This window comes from Colletes gigas, unplaced genomic scaffold, assembly GCF_013123115.1.
Source record: "Colletes gigas isolate AHSC1104 unplaced genomic scaffold, ASM1312311v1 Colletes_gigas_Sc00047, whole genome shotgun sequence".
NCBI lineage: Eukaryota > Metazoa > Arthropoda > Insecta > Hymenoptera > Colletidae > Colletes > Colletes gigas.
This window is the reverse complement of record NW_025106676.1, coordinates 846,281-864,509: the sequence shown is the minus strand read 5'-3', so window position 1 is coordinate 864,509 and position 18,229 is coordinate 846,281. Positions and strand designations below refer to the sequence as shown.

The 18,229-nt window shown below is 36.1% G+C and overlaps 1 protein-coding gene across 2 annotated transcripts in view; it reads right to left on the bottom strand.

Moving 5' to 3' along the window:
* Nucleotides 1-3,015: 3,015 nt before the first annotated feature.
* Nucleotides 3,016-18,229, bottom strand: part of LOC122403238 (ras guanine nucleotide exchange factor B) — a 33,113-nt gene continuing 17,899 nt past the window's right edge. Inside the window, exons 8-12 of one of the 2 annotated variants that reach the window (XM_043406626.1) lie at nt 14,760-14,871; nt 13,560-13,909; nt 13,048-13,259; nt 10,523-10,664; nt 3,016-3,085 (exon numbers count right to left, since the gene is read on the bottom strand). In XM_043406626.1, the coding sequence (XP_043262561.1) occupies nt 3,023-3,085; nt 10,523-10,664; nt 13,048-13,259; nt 13,560-13,909; nt 14,760-14,871 (879 nt within the window). In that variant the 3' untranslated portion in view covers nt 3,016-3,022. Of the gene's footprint in view, nt 3,086-4,478; nt 10,665-13,047; nt 13,260-13,559; nt 13,910-14,759; nt 14,872-18,229 lie in introns of those variants that run through there. The other variant, XM_043406627.1, reaches the window with a different exon arrangement.

Sequence of the window (18,229 nt, the reverse complement as noted above, 5' to 3'; positions counted from 1 at the left end):
ACAAAGGAACTCTGTGCTCCACGTTCTTATCTTCTATACTTTTCGGCAATTCTTTCTTCTCTTTCATTTTCATTCTCGAACGTCTTGTTCGTTTACATTGGAAGACTTTCAGAACGTTTCGAAGGTTCAACCGGTGTTTTTGTACATTGTAAATTCTCCTCCCCATTGCCATGTATTTGTAAAATGTAAATGCGGTGAACGAAACCGTGTGGACGGGACGTAGATGGATGAGTCGTAGAACGGTGAACACTAAGGAACAGCGCCACGAATGAGCTTGATTGTATAGTAGAGATAATATTTACAGTTGTAATTTAAGAATTTTTAATACGATGTACGATATTCGCTATTATCTTGAAAAGAGGAAACGCGCATAATCGAGAGGCTTAAGGTGTTTTGTTGTCGGTGCCGAGTGAGAGAATTCGCAAGCGAAAGGCATTGATCGAAAGTAAAGAAAACAAACTGTAACGAGCGTAGAGAACGTATTATTAATCGTCGTCGCCGTTTGTGTTCTTACCATGGTACCTCAGTGACGTGTATCGGCCACGTCGCTTCGGGACGAACGGGAAACGAAATTTCAGGGATCGAAAACAGTTATCAGTTCTGGTTATAAGAACCCGAAATCATGTTGTAACGGTTACGAGTAAAAAAGGTTCTGGTCCATATCGGTTATAATTGCATTTTGTATCGATTCTAAAACGGTTCTATATCAGTTCTATAGATTTTGGTCTCCAAATTAATCCTTTTGCAAAAGTCAAGTTTTTCTATAGATTCGGTTACTTAAAAGGGTATTCTAGTCTACGTCAATCTTTTATGCGTTCTATAGAATTTAATAACAAGGAAACTATGATATTTTTGTCTCGGATTCTCGTCGCATGGTTTTGTTCTATATTTAAGAAGTACATATATACAATTTTTTTCATATAAAAATATTTAAAATTGTTGAAGATACCAGCTGTTACAATGGAGACTTGTTGAACATGCTTTCTGGCTGGAAACCATTTTATTCAGTACAAATATATGGGTGGCTATAATCGGTATTAAAATTGTGCAAAAATATCGATAAATAAAATTTTAGCATCACTTTAAAACCGCTTTATCTATTATGTGTTAAAAAAACATCGGATTTTGAAAGTTCTAGACTAGAATACTCGCTTAAACCATTGTAATAAAAATAAAAAGACAAAGAATACTTATTTAATACCGAAACCGATATACTACCGAATACCAAAATAAATACCGATATTATTTAAAAGTAATATTCCGTATATTGGTTCCAAAGTGTTTCTATGTCAATTGTGTACCGTTTCCGCAGGTTCTTGAAATTATGTATATAAATTCTGTCAAAGTTTTGTGTCTTGGGGGTATCAATATTAAATCGGCATCCGCTGGGTCTTTTTAATTTATAATTACTTTATTAATTACTTTATAAATTACTAAATGTACAGCATCTTATCTTATTCTAATACTAATCACTGAGTTTTTATTTTAGTCTTATTATAATTCAATCGAATGAATAATTGACAATAATTTTAGAGGATAAATTATACCATTGCGGAAAATAATTCCACAGTGACCTACGTAGGTAGAACGCCCAAAAGCACCAAAACTATTTTATGCAATTCGATATCCCAAAATGATAAAATATTTGTTTTAAACGTGGTTGTCTTAAAAAATTACGTCTCTATGGAACTATCATTTAGCAATTTTTGGTAATGATTTTTCCCATTTCCACTTGTTTCAGCATTTTTTATTGCAATGTTATAATTACGATTGAAAAATTGAAATGTAGATTTGTAAATAGCAAATTAGAGTTTAGAATTTTCTTCTCATATACATGCATGTATCATTATTTATACTTTGTCCGATATGAAGTGCTTCAATTGTCGTGATAGACTTAATTTTAGAATTGATATGATCCCGATATAGAACTGATACACAACCATTTTAAAACCAACAGAGAAAAACGTTGTAGAGTAGAGATGCGCTGCTATCGATATTCCAATGATTAAAGAAAAAATGAGGAATCTTTTGTCATCAGCAATAGATAAATAAAGAAAATTGATAGATCCAAGTGATCGTTTAGCAAAATGAAACATACAGGTACTTCTACCATATTAATATATTTATTCTTGTTTAAATTTGTCTTATCGATATCTTAACGATATTATCGATAGCAGCACCTCTATTATTGAGCCCATGACCGATTTGGACCAGAACTTTTTCGCATTCGTAACTATTATAGCATAATTATGGTTCTTATAAAGGTTCCAAGCGGAACCTTCATGTATGGTGTCCCGTACCATGTGGTAAACGCTTCAGCAATAAATTCTACATATGAGAAAACACAAAACGTTCACAAAACATTCTTATAAACGTGTGTTTTATTTGAACTTGTTTTCGAGTTATGGCGAGTTCATCTTCACGAATGATGCTTTAAAAAGGCCTCTTTCAATAGAATGGCCCCAACATAAAACTTACAACTCGAAAGCAAGGTGCAATAGGGTATATGTTTATACGAACTTTTTTTATTTGTTTTCATTGCTGAAGCGGATCTCACGTGTTACGGGGCACCCTGTATGACTTTTTCAATCTCTGTTCGTCCCATACCCTCTGTGTGTAGGTCGCTACGTGTTCCCGCGTGAGACGTCTTTTTAAATGGTGCTCCCTCCCCCATCCTACTTTGCCCCTAGAGTTGGACATATTTTATACTTAAATATCGAATAAAAATATTAGATTCGTTCGTGAAAATCATCTGAACATTGGTTCAAAAAATTCGTTATTAGATTTTAATTTATAAATGAAACCATAGAAGTTAGGTGAACAAAATCTGCCCAACTCTGTCCACCCCCCCACCCCCCCCCCCACACTTTCCTGCCCATCATTCTTTTCTTTGGTTCTCGAGGAAAGGGAGCTTTCATAAGCTGAAAGGAAGCTCGTGACGTCGTCGTTCATCGATTTAACAGACGAAGCTTGCGAGAGTTAGATGCACGAATCGATCATGAAAATAGGAACATCGTTTCGACTATTGCCCCGTGCCTTCTTCCCCGTTCTGGCTTCCTCCGTCTGGATTTTTCCCGGCGGCGGGCTGGAAAATAAATTGACAATGCAAGATAACGAAAGAGACAGAAGCAAGAAGCGGAAGAACTTGTTAGAGCATATTTTATTATTGTTTAGTTATTTACAATCTGTATATTATTAATTAATATTACGATTAAAGTATTTTGTAGATAATAACGCGAGTCTAGACGTTTCCATCATTGCCGAATGATGAATTTTCGTCGCCGGATACCACAGATATCGTCGCGATCTCTTTTTATCCGGCGACCTCTCTCCTTCGCGAAGGGGCCCCGATCGATATTTTATCGTCTCTATATAGTATATATACAGGGTGTTCGGCCAATCCTGGGACAAATTTTAATGGGAGATTCCAGAGTCCAAATTAACACGAAAATCAAAAATACCAATTTGTTGATTAAGGCTTCGTTAAAAAGTTATTAACGTTTAAAGTTCCGTCTGTAGAGCGGCAATCTGCGAACAGCTATAGTGGTTCTCACTCATAAAATTATAAGTTTGTCTATACATCACTAACTAGTGTTTCTCATGCTGAGTGAGAACCATTATTGCATGCACACAGCTGTTCGCAGATTGCCGTTCTACAAGCGAAACTTTAAACGTTAATAACTTTTTAACGAAACCTCAATCAACAAATTGGTATTCTTGATTTTCATCTTATTTTAGCCTCCAGAATATCCCATTAAAATTTTTTCCAGGAATGGCCGAATACCCTGTATACATACATATATTATAAATATATATATATATGTATATGTATATTTATAATACTAACGGTAAGACAATACACAAAACAGAGTCAACGCTCGACTGCCATTTTCTTTTTTTATGCAACGAACGCACCAATCTCGTGGACCTGTTACAGATTATGTAGAAGTACAAAGGCTCTATGCGATGATTTTGATTAAATGTTTTATTGTTAGATATATATATATGTATATATATATATATATAGATATACATATATATATATATATGTATCTATACATATACCGTACGTTCTACTCAACCTATACACGCATCTAGCGAATACTGAATACAGTGATATTTTCTCCTCTATTTTATAATTCTCGTTTTTTTTTCTTTTTCTTTTTCTTTTACTCTATCTTTCGTTTCTTCGTAATCGATTTAAGTACAAAATGATACCCCGTACGATTTACATTTTTCTACGTTCGAATCTAATGTTTAGTTTCGTCTGTAATCAAAGTCCTGAGATAAAATGTTTCGCAATCGAATGTTTTATTTCTTTTTTTCGGCAGAAGGTGCGAACAACCAACATCGAGACCGAGCCTGAGTGAATCCCACGATTGTAGATATTGTAATAAACATTGGAAAAATTGTTTCTGAAGATCTTGAACTTCCGACGAACCGACTTTAACGGCAGCTTCTGTTCTATGCAAATTACCTGCATTGTTTACGAAAGAAATCACCCTTGCGAACGTTGTCTATTTTTCTTCGAACTTTCGAGAACACGATCTCTAATTAGAATACGATCGATGGTTAATTAGCGGCTCTTGCTCGTTTACAATGCATCAACGAGCCGTGGCGATGTCTCGAATTAATGAAAGGGTCCTCCGTTGCTACGCGTCGACGACCTTTTAATTATTTCCTGACTGTGAGATCGACGATCTAATCACCGTTCTCTTCCTCTTCACGAACGATTGTGCGACGTGGATGAATACGACGCTTTATTTTGTACAAATGTAAACATGAAAGGGGGTATTCTAATCTAGAACCTTCAAAAAAGCGATATCTCTTTTTATTTCATTTTCTAAAACTATTGGATCGGTACAAAAGTTTTGATAGATCCTCGATAAATATCTGTAAATAAATTTGTTTAAAACAATAGACAATCTATTAAAATTCCTTGTGGGCGTGGCAACTGTTGTCAATTGTTGTTTAATACTGAAGAGACATCATTTGCGTGTTAAGGTAAATGTCCCAGTATTTAAACCTGTAAAAAAGCTGTTTAAATTAAACAAATTATACTCTAATCATTTAACTTTCATTGGTATTTATTGGTATTTGTTTAAAAGGGCCTAAAAGTATATATATACATATATACTTTTGATTACTTTGCTAAGTCTTGGTTGTTTTAATGGGCAGTTGACAAAGGAATTTTACTCAAAATCGTCTAATCAGTCCGTTTCCTTTACTTGAATCTCGAATACATTTTTAAGGCTAGTTCGTGTACTGATCGTTATTTTTTCTTTTCCTTTTGCGTATTTGTTCTCTTCCATCTCTGGAATTTACGTTGATGCATTTACAGAGGAGCGAGTAAGAACTGTTTCATCTGAAATTTATCAATTAAATAGACGAAACACTCAAACGATCGTAAATACTTTACTAAACGAATAATGAAATAAGATCACAAGGATTGAACGATCATCGGTACAATATAAATAGAGTATTTAAATAAGACGTACTCGTTTGCGTTGTTTTAAGATATAAAAGGAATGTACTCGTTTCTTTGGTAATATTAGGTGAGCAGGTATCGATAAATCTATGTATTGATTTCCGTAAGTATAAATAGAACGATAATATTAGATAGATTTCCGTTGTTTCTAAAACAATTCGATTTGTTTTTAAATACATTTCATTACTATACGATTAGTAACTAATATTCGATGCCGATAGTTCCTCACTACTGTATGTTTTGTACAGAGCGGAGTTCATGAAACACAATTGACAAAATGTGAGATCTGCAGGAAACGCTGTTTGGTTCGCGAGTGGGAAATTCTGTGAAAAAACGCATGAAATGATCGAACGACACTGTTCCCCGACGCGTAGAGGTTTTTACAAAATAATACGTGTATATACAAACGATCGAAGCTGCTTTTTTTCGTAACAGTAATTTCTACGCAAAACTGGCATTTTTCACAATGTCGTTTAACTTCCATTCGTTTACGCTTTTCATTGATCTTTAGACGACCACGTGGTTTTCATATGCCGGGTCTCATTTTGACAAACGTCAATATTAATCTGTTTATTACTTAGACGACGGATCAATACAAATTGGTCATTAGAAAAAGTAATATCACAAATGCTCGAGAATAAAGATATTTATAAAAGCGAAAACTGAATTCTTATGTGTGCTTCGTAAACGAGTGACTAGAAACATACGTATTTATTAATTTATTCTCTACAACTATTATTTGTAATTATCCTTAATCGACCCCAGCTCTGAATTATTTCGTTTCAATCGGTTTAAGATTATTTATTTTGAAATGGTATAACGTTACAAAGGTTAAACGAAAGGATTAATTAAAGTGGAATTAATTCACTTCGTCAATTAGTTATTAACGAAATAATGCGACTGGGGACCCCCGTGGTCGTCTAAGGGTGAAATTTACAAGAAGAGGTCGCACCTGTGGGGTCGTTGATTTTTCTGGTGTTTCTACAGCAAAAATGAGCAGACACGTATCCAAGCTTTTTCCCCAGTGCTCATTATTTACAAAGATATTTAACATTTAATTTCTAGATTTCTGTATATATGTATACACAGCATGAGTCCGTAATTCATGGTACAAATTGAATCAGACAGATTTTATGGTTCAGAATAAGAACGAAATAGCGTGGGAGGCTTCGTTTTCGAACTTTGAATATCATTCAAGTACACGTGTACTTAATTAATTAACCCATATCGCGGATTTCATTACATAGTTGCGTCTGTTTTTAGTCAAGATATTGTTCAAAATGTACGTTTTCTCGTATGCAAAGTAAGTATTCTTTTAAATAAGTTTTGCGTTATGCTTGCTTACTGCGTGTCTGGTTTTTATTTGTCCCTTGTTCTAAATGTTCCAGACTTGTGATATTTTCAGAATAAACTATACTTTCATGTTTCCCCACAGATTAAAAATATTTAAGAAAATCAAATATTTTCTTTATTTTTGTACTTACAAGGAAGGTTTTTTAGGTGTCCGCCTTCGATTGTTCTGAATTTTGGATATGTTTTAAAGGACCGAAAAATAAGATATACGTATTTTTTTATATCGGCCCGTTTTCATATTTAGGGGGTGAAACGACCCCCTAAAATTTCAGCTACGATAGGCTATCTCAAGAACAATAGCAGTGTATCAAATTATGAGTTATTTTTTGCGAAGCTGTGCTCTATACATACATATACATATACCTCGATGATTGGTTAGTTGTAAAGTCATATACGAGCGTTCGACGTGATCACTCACAGCATTCATTTTGTAATACAGTGATTAAAAATGATTATCAATCCGATGAATGTGATTAATTTGCTATTAGCAACATTTCAAACAATGTATTTAATGGATACTCCTGTAACAAGAGAGGAAGTACAACTCAAGGAAATCATTTAAAAATGTTGCTCGATAGCATATTTGAATATAATGAAATTGAAGTTTCTGAATTGTCATTGGACTTTTTGGATCAATTTAAAGAATGTGAGGTTGAGGCTATTGATGAAGATGATGCAGACGAAAATTGGTCTGGGGAGACATATATTGGAGTTTGTTCGCAGCGTGACGAAAACGTTGATGTTGTTTATAAACGGAATGCAGTTGCGTTTTGGAAAGGTGGAGAAAAAAGACGTAGACATGCTACCGTTCATCATAATTTTAAACTTGTTTCATCTGAACGACAATTACGAAGATGGATTCATCAAATTGAAGCAAGAGGAACTAGAAAAGAAAGATTGGCTCAAATTTCCGAGTTCGTGATAACAAATTTGAAGAGAGCTATTGATTCCGGTTATATTTTGCATGATAGAGATATTCGACGATGGGCTTTACAAGCATATAAGGAACAAGGTAACGATTATATGACATTTAAAGCTTCCAAAACATGGCTGTATAATTTTAAAAAAGCTCATCGTATTGTTTCTCGAAAAGTAACAAAATTTGTAACACGAAAGAAAATAGAAGACGATGAAGTATTGGAAGTTAAAGCTACGGATTTTGTCAATGAAGTAAAACCTTTGATTACGAGATACGGACATGAAAATTTGTACAATTCAGACCAAAGTCTGAGAGAGAGAGACTGCATCAAAATCTGGGAAACTCACTTCTGGTAACCAGTATCTAAAAATTATCTTTGATTGAAATCATTTAAAATCTGGTTGGAAGAGGTCTTTTTCACCAATACTAAAACAACGTCTGTTTTGCTATTAGACTCCTGGAGTGGACACTGTAAGCAAGATGTACGTAATGCGAAACCAACTGGTAAAGAAATTATAATTAAGACGATATCAAAGGGTACCATTGGACGAATCCGACCTCTAGATGTTTATATATTTAGGGTGTGGAAAAATTATGTTCGACGTTTTTCCGATGATGTACTGTTACGTGATTACGACGTTAATCTTCATTTAAGGAATAATGTAATTAAATTACAATCACTTGTACACAGTCAACTGTCTTCACCAAGATATAAAAATCTATTCCAGTATGCTTGGTACAAAAGTGGGTATACAGAAGAAAAATCAGATTTTGTGAATCCTATAAACTTTGCTTTCGAACAGAACACAAAAATGAAATGTGCACTCTGTGATGAAATACCGATAGTTAGATGTTCTTGGTGTAACAAAGCATTTTGTTTAAAACATTTTTTTCATGAATATTACTTCTGAGACAAATTTGAATATTAAGTGAATCATTTTATAAATTTCATACATTATGTAAAAAATTCAGGTGATAAATGTATACTATGTATACATACATTTGAAATATAATTGCACCAATCATGTTAGTAGTACCGGAAATTAATTTATATTAATTATATTCCTTACCATATGTACGTATCGCATATTAATACGTAAATACTAAAGTAATTTTTATTAATATTGTAAGCTATAAATAATTTTACTAGTGCCTAGTATACATAGTAAACACCAGATATTATAATGAACATTAACCATACATTATATCTGGTATGACCGCCATCCGATGTTTGTGCGCATCACTGTATAATATTGAAATACGCAAAATTGTAAGAGGCAAACATACTATGTGATATATCAATGGATTCAGAAAAGAAATTGTGTTCTTTTTTGTTATTATGTAAATTGTGATTTCTTTTAAAATAATGTTATAAACAAATTATTTTTTACAAAATTGATGACCAGCATTTATATGTACATAAAAAACCATGAAACTTTTCCTTAAGAAGTTTTCTTCTATCTATGATAGTTTTTGATATAGCCTATTGTAGCTGAAACTTTAGTATATTTTATTTTTCGGTCCTTTAAAACATATCCAAAATTCAGAACAATCGGAGGCGGACACCTAAAAAACCTTCCTTATTAGTCTTGTTTTATCTTCAAAACGATGCGTTGAAGAGTTTGTATTAAATTAGTAAACGAATTTCACCCGACTAGGAGAGAAACCAAAGTAAAAATTAATATAAATTATTCTCGAAAATATCAGAAATCAGATACCCCTTCAACTAAATCAAACGGAGTATGATTTAAAGGGCTGTTTTCCGCCATGACTGAAATTTTTTAATTGTTTTTTAGAAATTTTTGTTAAAAAACAATTTTACCTCTATGTTTCAAGAGTATTCACAAATTTTTTCGTGCAGAAATATTAAAAATTATAGGAGTTACAACGAATCCAATCGGTCAATTGTATTTTTTAAGGCCTTCACTGGATTCGTTGTAACTTTTGCAATTTTGTATATTTTTGTACGAAAAGAAAATTGTAGACACTCTTGAAATGTAGAATTAAAGCTTTCCGTTCCCAAAAATTTCCAAGAAATCGGCGATAATCCCTTAATCCGATTAATAATTTTAAGAACCCGAATTCTGTCGGCGACGGAAGAACGCGTGTTGCAGACTCGCTGGTCTAACCGCGTTCGTTTATTTACAACATAGAGAAGAGATCTGCCTACCGTTTAAACGCTATCATAGAAAGGCGATACACTCGGGAAACACATGCATGCATGGTCGCAGGATATTACCAGAACGGAAGGGATTCGTCCCGTTTAGGACTTACAGGAAAAGGTTATTGGCTCGTTGCTACTTGTCCGGCTATCTATATATGCACGTACGTATATTATACTTTCACTTGGTAACGACGAAGCTGTAAAAACATTGGAAATTCTGGGAAAGCCTCTGTCCCTTCTTTGACTGTTGCCTGGAGAAAAGAAAGAGGATCCGCGGTATCCTTTTTTGTTCGAACCTTCTGGCAAAACCGAAAACGACTCTATCATACTCTCGTTTATTTTTCCAGGCGAACGAAAAGAACTCGTTTTCATTCTCAAGAGAATCGCGCTCGTCTACCACGAGATAGAAATTTTTAAACGGGCCGACTCAATTGAGAGAAAATCCGAGTCATCGACGCCCGATGCGTTTCCCGTCGAGTCTGGCGTCGACCTTGGCTTCGATGTGATCTACCCTACTAATCGCGTCTTCTCGGTGCTTCCTGCTCGTTTAATTTCCGACGAGACCACGCAGTCTCGTGGCCAGGCATTATTTTCTCACCAGGGAGACTAGACCGCGGTGCGTTAGCTTCGGCTTCATGGTCAACTTGTTCTGGGCGGCTGTCGTTTGCTGATGATTTCTGCTGGCCGTCTGTTGCTCTCTCGTGTTCTGCTTCTTCTTCATGGACTCCTGCTTGGCACCTCTGGGTATGGGAACATTGTGTTATTACTACGACAGACCGTGAAATATAATGGCCATAAAAATTGCACAACTCCTTTAAAATGCTGTTTATCGAATATGTAGACACACTGTAAACTTATCAGTTTCTCTATAGTGTTTTACCATTGTTTTAATAGGATTACATAATCTGAAGCGAAACAGAGTCAGCCGTGAGTTATATCATATGTTTTAACAGTTAGTTTTTAATAAGCAGCTCGCGCCTTGAAAGAAGAGTGTAATTGTTACACTAAATAAGTAAAATTTATCTAACCGTGATATAGCAAGCAGAAACTGTGTCCTGGCTTCGTCATAAAAATTGAGAAACCGGAAATATTGATAAAAAACAAGGAACTGGTTACCAAAGGATCAATGACCATTCTGGATCAAAAGCAAGTACTAAAACAATAAAGAGGTGGTTTCAAAATTTTGGACTAAATGCACGTGGATTTGTTAAGAAGTCTCTGCTGACCGCAATAATAAAGAAACATCTAGAATGAGCAAAACAATATGTGAATTAGTCAGTAATATTTTTGGATGAGTCCAAATTTAATTTACATTACTTTTAAGGCGGTGCGATTTCTATGGCCACTTCTGTAACATTTGTCATAGTTTGTAGGGGGATACTGGTAAAGAGAAACAGCTTACGAAAAACGACGGTAATTTACAATTACCGAAGAGAGATTCCATACACTGCAATACGTTCAGTTTAAACAATTCTAATTTTTGTTATGGGAGACTAGTTGGCTGTGAAAGGAACGTAGAAAATTAGGAAATTAACTCAGGTTTCTGATAAGGTTGAAGACTTGATACTGGGACGTTTAAGGTGTTGGCAAAACACCATATCTCTATTTTTGGAGTATATAAGTCAAATTAAAATGATTAATAAATGAAAAAAAAGTGAAAAGACGTCTTCACATTCTAGGCAAGCTGGAAAATATTGGATTAGTAGATAGAATTTAGAAGTAGAAGACACATGAATACTATAAAATAAAATTTTAAAACAAGAAACAGTAAATAAAAGTAGCGATTAAAATAATTTCGCATTGAACGAATAACAGCTTATCTAAACGAACAAAAGTATTGGCACAGTCTGTGTTTTATAATATAATCGCGTGTAAATTGGAAACGAAAAACGATATTTTATTAGACCTTGTTTTAAAATACTGTCTCGAATCTCTAAGTTATTTGTATGTTACCGTGAATGACCGAAATTGGAGAATGTCAACTTTCACCGGTGAATGTCAACAGATACCAAATACGTCGGTGAAAGATCGAATATTTCATTACATTGTTGTACATTCGGACCCTCTCCGGTGTGTGTCGACAATCACAGATATGCTCTGGTGGAGGTCCAAAATAGAAGAGTCAACAAACAAGCGACTGGCTCTCTCCCGCCAAATCCTTTGTTCTGCTCGGAGTCAATCAGCTTTGTCAGTCTTATGCAAGCTTTGATAACGCGAGCAACGTTTTCTTAATTTTTTTTCCGATACCCTAATTTATACTAAATGGATACTGCAGTAAATCGTGATCTTTTTCTAACCCAGACCTAACCCAGACCTAACCCAGACCTGGTATACAATAAAATTCTTATGAAATAATTTTATATGACTCAAAAATCCTATTTAATAATAGAGTGGTCTGGGTTAGGTCTGGGTTAGCTCTGGGTTAGATCCTTTCAGAAAGAGAGGCGAAAAAGTTACGTCACCCTTGTGACGTTTTATAGCGACTGAATTACGGAGAAGAAAATATAAATCTCCAACATGTTCAACACTCACCATTAGTGCATGGTGAATGTCAACATTTACCGGTGTAAGTCAGAAATAAGGGTGTTTAGCAAATATTTCGGACATACACTAAGCGACTATGTGAATGTTGACATTCACCGGTGAAAGTCAACATTCTCCAGATTTCGGTGTTTCACTGTAACATGTACAAAAGAACCTGAAAAATTGAACAATTGCACGATTAGTAATAATAGAAAATATGTACAATAAGCCGTATCTATTAAAATAATAATAATAAAAAGACTCCAGAACCACAGTGTTTACCGCAATAAGCTTCCAGAATTTTGGTCGAGAAAAAAATGTGCACTTTCGACAGGGGTAATTCACGTGGAACGTAATTCGTCGAACAAAGGGGTTAAATGGTAGAAAAAACGAAGTATGGTTGCTCAAGCTCGGAAAAACATCGATTTTTGTGTCGAGAGTCCTCGTTCTACTTTACATTCAGTAAAATGGGGCCATACGTCTTTTTGTGAACATTCACCTTTTTTTTTTTAAATTTTAATTAGCTGGGAGCCGCGCGAACAGGGGCAATAATAAAAGGAACCCAGTTGAATGATATCGCTTCGAACGAGCGGAACTTACAGGTATCGGGTGAGATCTTCGACATCGACGAGCATGGAATCTTGTTCCATGTGCAAGTCGTCCCTTCTCAGGAGCCCCTCGACGAGAGCCTCGTTTAGGGCTGCGATTCTGGCGTGCAAGTCATTTGCTACTACTTGAAGCTGTGCGACGTTTAGTTCTGTTAAAAGCACTCGGGACAATCTGCGTCTGTCCTCACCTAACTGAACACCGACCTGGAAAAAATAATACAAGTGTTCCTTTAGTTTCGAATAATTTTCTGGGTATTCCAATTTTATTCATTAATCTTTAAAAGACAGTTATTTTATGGTGATTATGTAGACTAAGATCCATTTATCAGATTTGAAAGAAAATATTTTGTCAAATCCATGCAACCTGAATATGTATAACTCTTTCCCAAGGTATTCGGAAAAACATGTTGCAAGTTATATTTTTAAGATTTGGAACAGGTTTTGGCTAAGCCAGAGATTTAACGTAGATTTGAAACAGTTATTTTCACAACATTAAGGGCTCACTTTTTCAAGGCTGGATCGCACCATCTCCGTGATGGGACTTTGTTTCAGCCTTTGCCTCTCGACTTCCATTTGCATGTGCGCCATTTCTTTGGCCTGTGCCAGGGCCATTCTTGCCTCAGTTTGCAACCTGGCCTGCCTGGCGAAAAAGTCGGCCTCGTCGATCGGTGCTGAATTCGAGCCTGTATCGAGCCTCAAAGGAGGAAGACTGAGCACCTGAGGTCTAATGGGCGTTTGTTGTTTCTGTTGTTGCTTCGAGATTGGCGTTGATCCAGGCGAGGCGTCGTTCTCCGAGCACGGAGACTCCGTGTCCGAGGGTGTTTCGTTCATGAAGCAGATCTGAAGATTCATTCCTAAACAGATACGAGACTTCTATTAGAATTTTTAACTATTTTATTCCTTTAACACTTTGTCAACTGTTCAAACTGTACACAGAAACATGGCTTTATTGGAACCTCTATAACCTTTGGAATATGGGGACTAATAGAAATTTTTGAAAAGGTATCTTGGAAAACCAATCATAGAGTAAGGTTTTTGAAACATTAGATTATAATTAGTTCCTGATTGTTAAACGACTATTTTCTGCGTATGAAATTATCATGAAAATATATTGAACTTTTTATTCTTTCCTTTTAAGATTTCACCCTGGTAAACTGATTGCAAAAATAAGTGATTATTATGAATTTTTCTAAATCCGCTTAGACTCAAACATCGATTAAGAGTGCACTTCTTGATACTTCCTAATTAAAATAATATTTTTAATCAGAAGGATATTAGTTCTCGTAAAAATTAAATGTCGCAAGACCGAATGCAAAGAGATCGATAGTAAAAACTACTGTTTTAATAAATTTCCAATTAATTAATATTCACAGAATTTGCGTCGTCGTCGCACTGTATTTCTGTGTTCACCAGAAAATTTTTAGTTTCACGATTACACACCAATAAGTCATCTTTTCTAATATTCCTATTAAATTATTATTTTCGTAGTTTACTATGTTTCTGTATTTTGTTTTCTTTTAAAATTTCACTCTGATAAACTAATCGCAAACTGTTATTGTCCATACTGCCCGTCGTACCTTTCCAACGTTAAACGATAACTGTTGCAATGGGATCGCGAGTGGGTATTTTTACGAGTTAGAGGAAGGAGGCATGGTTTTGCGGGCGCAGTGTGCTTAGTGTGTTAAGGGTTGGAGCGATACCAACCGCTTTGTAGCCGCGACTGAAGGCTCGGCTTTCTTCCGCGTTCAGCGCGCAAGTCTTCAGCGTCTGGACCCATCGCCAACCTCCTTCTGATCTCTTCGCGGTCGTTTCGTCGCTGTGGACAGAGAAATCTGGTGTGTGATCGTCCGTTACACGTGGAGAGGGGGGAGGGGAAGGGGTTGGAAACCCCCTCGGTGCATTAATCCCCCTGCAAGTTCGTCTCTCCTCAAGTTCTACCGGAATCGCGTGGGAGTGATATCATTAATGAGATTGACAACGTCTGCGTAATGTGCTACGAATTATGACGTGGGTGCTAATGGATTTCGTTTTAATTCAACGACAACAGGATTTCCATTCTGAAAAATTTACTTTTCAGCACTTAGAGCTACCCCAGAGAAGTATTTGAATATTCAGTTTTTTGGAAATAACTGCCCCTTAAAAAGTAGGACCACGATACAAACAAAACAGTCACGTTGCCACTATAATAAACGCTGTATAATTAACATGTATTTCTTCGATTATAGTTTGTGCTGATCTAGACCTAATTGAATAATATACATATGCTCATAAATATACTGTTTTTTCTTTCGCTGTTCAGATTAATAGATTTTTGAAATATTTGTGTTAAAGATCGGCTGATGTCACACCTGGAGAGTATCATCCGGATTTCCCCGCACGACTCTATCGAATCGCGCGACCAGATCTTCCCTTACAAGTTCCTCCGTTTCGTCGGATTTCTGGAGCAACGCAAGCATGGTCGCTCCTGACTTTGACTGTTCCTTGGCCGGCTCTTTATCGTCGTCCTAATGCCCCAGAAATGAAAGCAAGGTAATCGATACACTCGATTACATTGCTCGAATGGCGACAGAGATATTATTTTTTAAATGACAGAACTATTATGTGGCGTTCGCAACACGTTCCATTATACAACTTTCTTTCATCTTCTTTCAGCAAACTGTGAATGCGAAGAAAGACGATCCGTAACTCGAATTTTCACGATACACTCCTGGTCATTACGTTTAACTATGCGATAAAAGTTTTTACGTATTCCGGGATCCGTACCGGGTGCTTTTTCGTGACATTATCTTTCCAACGAATATTTTATTGAAACATTGTCCGGACGTTCTTTCCTTGAATGTTTTTTATACAATTTAGTGTTGTAAATAATAAGGATATAAAAATGCTAAAAAAGATATCCTTCAGAGCCACTGTTATCATTTAGTTCTGACAAACGAACTCATAGTTCATCGAAGAAACGATTGTTGAACGAGATAAAGGAACAAGATTCGAGCTTCTTCGATCATTTTTTACAATCGAGTCTCGCGAATTTCTCGAAACTTTCTTCTACCTTTGGTGCAATTAACTAGCGCGTGAATGTCAAAATTAACTTTCCGGCACCTGTACAGCCACGACCCACTTTTCCCGTTCTATGTATCGAATCATCGTTGGGTCGTTAACCTTCCATGGAACATCGAGCATAGGAAACAATTTGTCGGACAGAGTCAACGAAGGGTCACGCTTTCATTGCCGATATCTTATCATAAAAACAGACTCCCTGTCGAAAAGACGCGTTGTGCATACTTCCAATGTTCCACAATACGAGGGTCGTTTGGGAAGGTTCACGGCCTCACCGATGTTGACATTGTCTAACTTTTGTTCACGCGCATTGGAGTGTCATTTGTTTCATAGGGAATATATAAAATTTGGTATTGATGCGTGAGTTGCCGAAGAAGTTAATTTTAAGAAAGCAACTAGATTTCTTAGTTTTTACAAAATATATATATATGTATATTGATGAAACTCGATAAAAGAAATGAACAAATATTGAATAAACACTCTGTCGCCATTTGTCTGTTGGTGAAAACCTAATCTTACGAGATCGAAGTCATCGTATGTGAATGTGTAAAGGTCCGTGAGAAATCGGGAATCCTTTTTATAATGCCTTTTCGCCTTGTTCCTGCTGCCCATATTTCTTGGATTCGCTACAGTTCGTCCACTTTCTAGGATCTCGACGTTTGTTTCGCCAATTTCTTTAATACTACGAACAACGTACACTTTCCTTTCACTTCATTTGCACAGTATCTTCTCTCCAAGTCTCCTTAAAGTTACTCCTGGCGATGGCAACACACACGTGAAAGGAAAACCGTGTAGTTATTTATACGATATTTATTATGTGGTTGGCTAAAATTACAAGTAGCACATAGTAGCAGCCAAAACTTGTATGCTTCTTCCAGCAATCCTCAAAGCTTTCACACGAAACAAACCTGTTGTCTAACATATTCTACCATTTTTGTAAAATCCTTCTTAATCCCTAATATTTTTTTAAAGAGAATTAAAACTCTATAATTATATTTAATTATAGTTATTTAGCAGATACGATATCTCGGTTTTAAAAGCTTTCAAAGGTTATCGGTACGTGGAACAAATTTTCTCCAAATTCAAAAATGTACTTTTCGCAAAAAATTGCCATGTTCCAGGCCTCTGTGTCTCTTCAGTTAATAAAATACACGAGGAAGATGTCTCGAGAGGTCGTGTCCGTGACGCAAATGAAGCGGAAGTATGATTTAATTACGCCTGCCTTTGGTGCGAGGTACTTCTCGAAGTGGAAGTCAAGTCTTTCAGAGACTCCAGTCTCTACCATATTCTGTTGTAAATCAATTATTTCCATGGGAAGGAAAGCGTAAATTCTAAATTATAGCATTTCCAACGAAAACGCTAAATTGCTGGCGATCCGAGATATCTTCGCCACAACGTCGTTATACGAGATTCCCTGTATCGCCATAGGGATATCGATGTCTCCTCTGACCCTGATAAAACTGACCGCAACGATGACGAAACATCGATTCGCCAACAATGGACTTAGCTTACATTCGGAAGCCGCAAAGGATGGAATTACCGGAGCGTTTCGAGCAAGATTCTATAATAGTAAATCGATCAACGTGTTTCTTTGATCGATAAACGAAAAACTGAAAGGATTCTCGATCCGGCAATCACTTTCTCAAAGAATATCTTCACTTTTTATGCGATTCACTGTCGTTGACGAACGGGGGCTTCCTCCTTTTCACGCCGCGGTACACCGAAAGCGCCTCGATTACTTGCGTTTTTGCCAACGGACTCGCGCGAGACGAGAACAACACGAGACTGGCGTAAAGCGAGTCAAGTGAGCGGCGAACCGATCTTCCGGTATAGTTTGCTGCTCGAAGGAGGTGGTGGAGCTGGTGCTATTAACCGTCTACGGAGGCTGGACTAGCTCAGGTTTTCGCAGTCCCCGGTGAAAGTGGCTGGCCACCTTTTGACGCGCGTTTATCGATTTGAGGTACGCGATCATTCTGTTAAATTTAAACAAATTGGCGGGTAAACAGTTGTTTATCTACCGGTCATTTTATTATAAAAAGAAAAATATACTAACGCTATGTCCAGAACTTTTTGATTCTTATTGTATCTATCTTCTTGTATTACTGTGACTCAAATAT